The 3,000-nt window shown below is 42.5% G+C and overlaps 1 protein-coding gene across 1 annotated transcript; it reads right to left on the reverse strand.

Moving 5' to 3' along the window:
• Positions 1 to 1,159: 1,159 nt before the first annotated feature.
• LOC6549244 (casein kinase I) lies at positions 1,160 to 2,596 on the reverse strand. The gene has a single exon (XM_001974393.3). It carries the CDS (start codon positions 2,439 to 2,441, stop codon positions 1,257 to 1,259), a length of 1,185 nt encoding a protein of 394 aa, XP_001974429.1. The 5' UTR covers positions 2,442 to 2,596; the 3' UTR covers positions 1,160 to 1,256.
• Positions 2,597 to 3,000: the final 404 nt, after the last annotated feature.

A 3,000-nucleotide genomic window follows, 5' to 3' on the forward strand; every position in this document is an offset into this window, starting at 1 on the left:
GCATTTTGTCCTCCACTCGCCACTTGTCGAGTGGCTTTATTAGCCACATTGTCCGGGATTTTCAACTATTTTGCCCACTGGTATTTGCAATTTTCCGTGCTTCGTAGCGCTATATACTTTTCTCTATCCATTTTTCTCTATCTACTGTTTGCCATGTCAACTGTGCACCCAACTCAAGACAACACTTAATTATGTTTTCTGTTTCTCTGAAAAGTTTCGCGGCATGGGAAAATCGGGGGATGCGAGCAGAAAGAAAAATTACTCCAAATGGCAAAATGATTCCGGCGCTGCTTTCTCCTTTGGCTGCTGCATCATAAATTATTGAAGTTGCCAGTCTGTCATAGCCATGTAGTTGTATTTCCGTCCCTCTTTATTCCACGCTTCCTTCTCTTTCGTTTTCTCTGTCTCCATCTCTGTCTCAGTTCTGCAGCTGGGAATTTAATTTGCACCAGGTGCCAAGTCGCGACCCCGTCTTTAAGCAAAGCCATCGTGCCAAGAATAAAACGAAACTTTTCCACTTATTTTTGCTGCCACCAAAACGGACAAGAGAGGAAACTAATAAAATGTTTTTTTTTCCTTTGCGGTTTCCACTACTATAAAATTTATTTTGTTTTCGCATAACTCGAGCATGTTTTTCCCCACTTTTCTGCCCGCCACTCAATAAATAAGTAGCGTAAATAAACCCACCTCCTTTTTTGACCAGCTTTTCTCGAGAGGTAAAAAACTTTCGGTTGGCAGCTTTGTCCCGTTTACATGACAATTTGACAGTTTATTAAGTTTCCAGAGTCTTGTCAGTGGAAAAGGGTAGGACTCCATCCTAGTGGAAAACGTAGAATGAAGTGGAGCCTCACCAGGACACCGAACTAAGCCATAAACTATTCAATTGACTCGAGTGTCTAAGGGGTATTTTGTAAAGCGTTGATTGCCACATAATTGCGTTTAACAGTAGATACGCGTGTGTTTGATTGGCTTTTACCTGCAAGGTTAGTTTTATAACTGGGAAAAACTTCAAGTAGTGAAACAGTGAAAAATTATAGTCGGAAAGTCGTATTTGTCGACTGTAATGTAAGCCCCAATCAATATTTAATCGTAACTTATTGACAAATATCTGATATGGAAAAGCATGAAAAGTTAAATGTTACAAAATATATTTGCGAAATAAAGGCTTTTAACAGGTTTATTTAGGAAATAAAACCACTACGGGTGGGGCTCCGACATAAAGTAGTAAATTTAAATGGAATTAATTTGGTTATATGTTACTTTCGCTTGCTAATGGCTCCATCGCCAATGCGATCATACCGGTTTGTTAGATGGCCATTAGAGCGATTTGCCTGTTGGGTGGAAGTTCTGTGCATTCGATCCTGCTCCCAATCCTTGTATCGCTCCCTGTCCCGCTGACGTTCACAACCCCGTTCCCCGTCGCAATCACGATTCCGGTCGCGATCCTGTTCCCTTGCCAGATCCCGTTCTCGATCTCTGTTGCGGCGGATTTGATCCTTTTGCTGCTGCAAAGAAGTCCAGTCGTATATATAGTCGTAGTGGTGATTCAGCGAGCGGAACAGTATGCGGAATAGTTGGCGAAGATAAATGTGGTCCGGCGGTTCCTTGAATCCAAGATTCTTGACGTAGTTCATGAGCAGGGAAAACTCGGAGGGAAATCCCTTGCAGAGTTGCTGGATGGAGACGCTTGTCTTCTTCTCCAATATCTTCTCGTACTTTTGCTTCTTGTTGGTGGCCGTAATACCCTGCCAGGGTAACTTTCCCAGATTGAAGTACATCAAACAATAGCACATGGACTCCATGTCATCCCGCCGGGATTGCTCGACGCCCTTCTGTGCATTTATCGAGGCATAGCGAACAGTACCCGTTAGATTCCGATCGTTGCGATAGGGTATATGCATATTCGACTCCATGTCCTTGTACCTCTTGGACAGGCCAAAATCGATGAGGTACAGCTTGCTGGCGTGGTTCCCCCGACCCATTAGGAAGTTATCTGGTTTTATGTCACGGTGGATGAACCCATGTTCGTGGACACACTCTATTCGCATTAGCAGTTGGTCGGTCAACATGAGTACGGTCTTTAGCGAGAATCGGCGCTTGCAGAGGTTGAAAAGTTCCTCCAGGGAAGGACCTAATAGGTCCATAACCATGGCATTGTAGTTCTTCTCGCTTCCATAGTGGAGTAGGTTCGGGAAGCCCGGACTGCGGGTCAACTGTTCGTACACCTTCGCCTCGTACATCAGCTGCGGATACTTGGCATCGTTCTTCTCCACCTTGATGGCCACCTCGGATCCATCCGTGATGCTCAGTCCCAGGTATATATCACCGAAGGATCCGGACCCAATGGGCTTCACCAGCCTATATTTTCCACCGATCATCTGCTTCTCCAGATGAAGAGTTGCATTACGAACTTTCCCATTGGTTGTGTCTTGGTTGGCCATTGTTATGGCATTCGGATTTTCGCCTCAATGTCTTCTTTGAAGTATTATTTTTAATTTTCTGTGGGAGCTCTACTACGATTTTGACATTTAAGGCATTTTGTGACTTGTCTGCCCAGGACTAGTACTGCTCTTGGAACACTTTTCGTAGCTGACTGTTGTTGTATCCAGCCACTCTGACTAGATACTAAAAGCTACATGTATAAAAGTACAGGATAAAGTCAGAGAGAACGAAAGAAGTTTCAAATTTCTTTTAAAATATCGATACAGTTTGGCAAGGAAAGTAGTAAAATCGAAGCATTTTTAAAAGTTTGTAAGAGTGGGCGTGGCATACTTTCACATCGTAGGCATCACTATAATCTCCCTACTTAATCTAATTTAACTAAGTAGCTTTACTACTTCTGGAGATCTCGAATATATATACTGTATAGAGTCGTTAACGTTTCCATCGAAGATATTATACACTTTTGATATTCGAGTATTATTATATTATCTTTATAACTATTTTACTTCAGGGCCATGATTATAATGCAATGTTTTGATATATTTCATTTGTTACTTT

Source organism: Drosophila erecta, unplaced genomic scaffold (assembly GCF_003286155.1).
Source record: "Drosophila erecta strain 14021-0224.00,06,07 unplaced genomic scaffold, DereRS2 tig00000092-arrow-pilon, whole genome shotgun sequence".
Lineage (NCBI taxonomy): Eukaryota > Metazoa > Arthropoda > Insecta > Diptera > Drosophilidae > Drosophila > Drosophila erecta.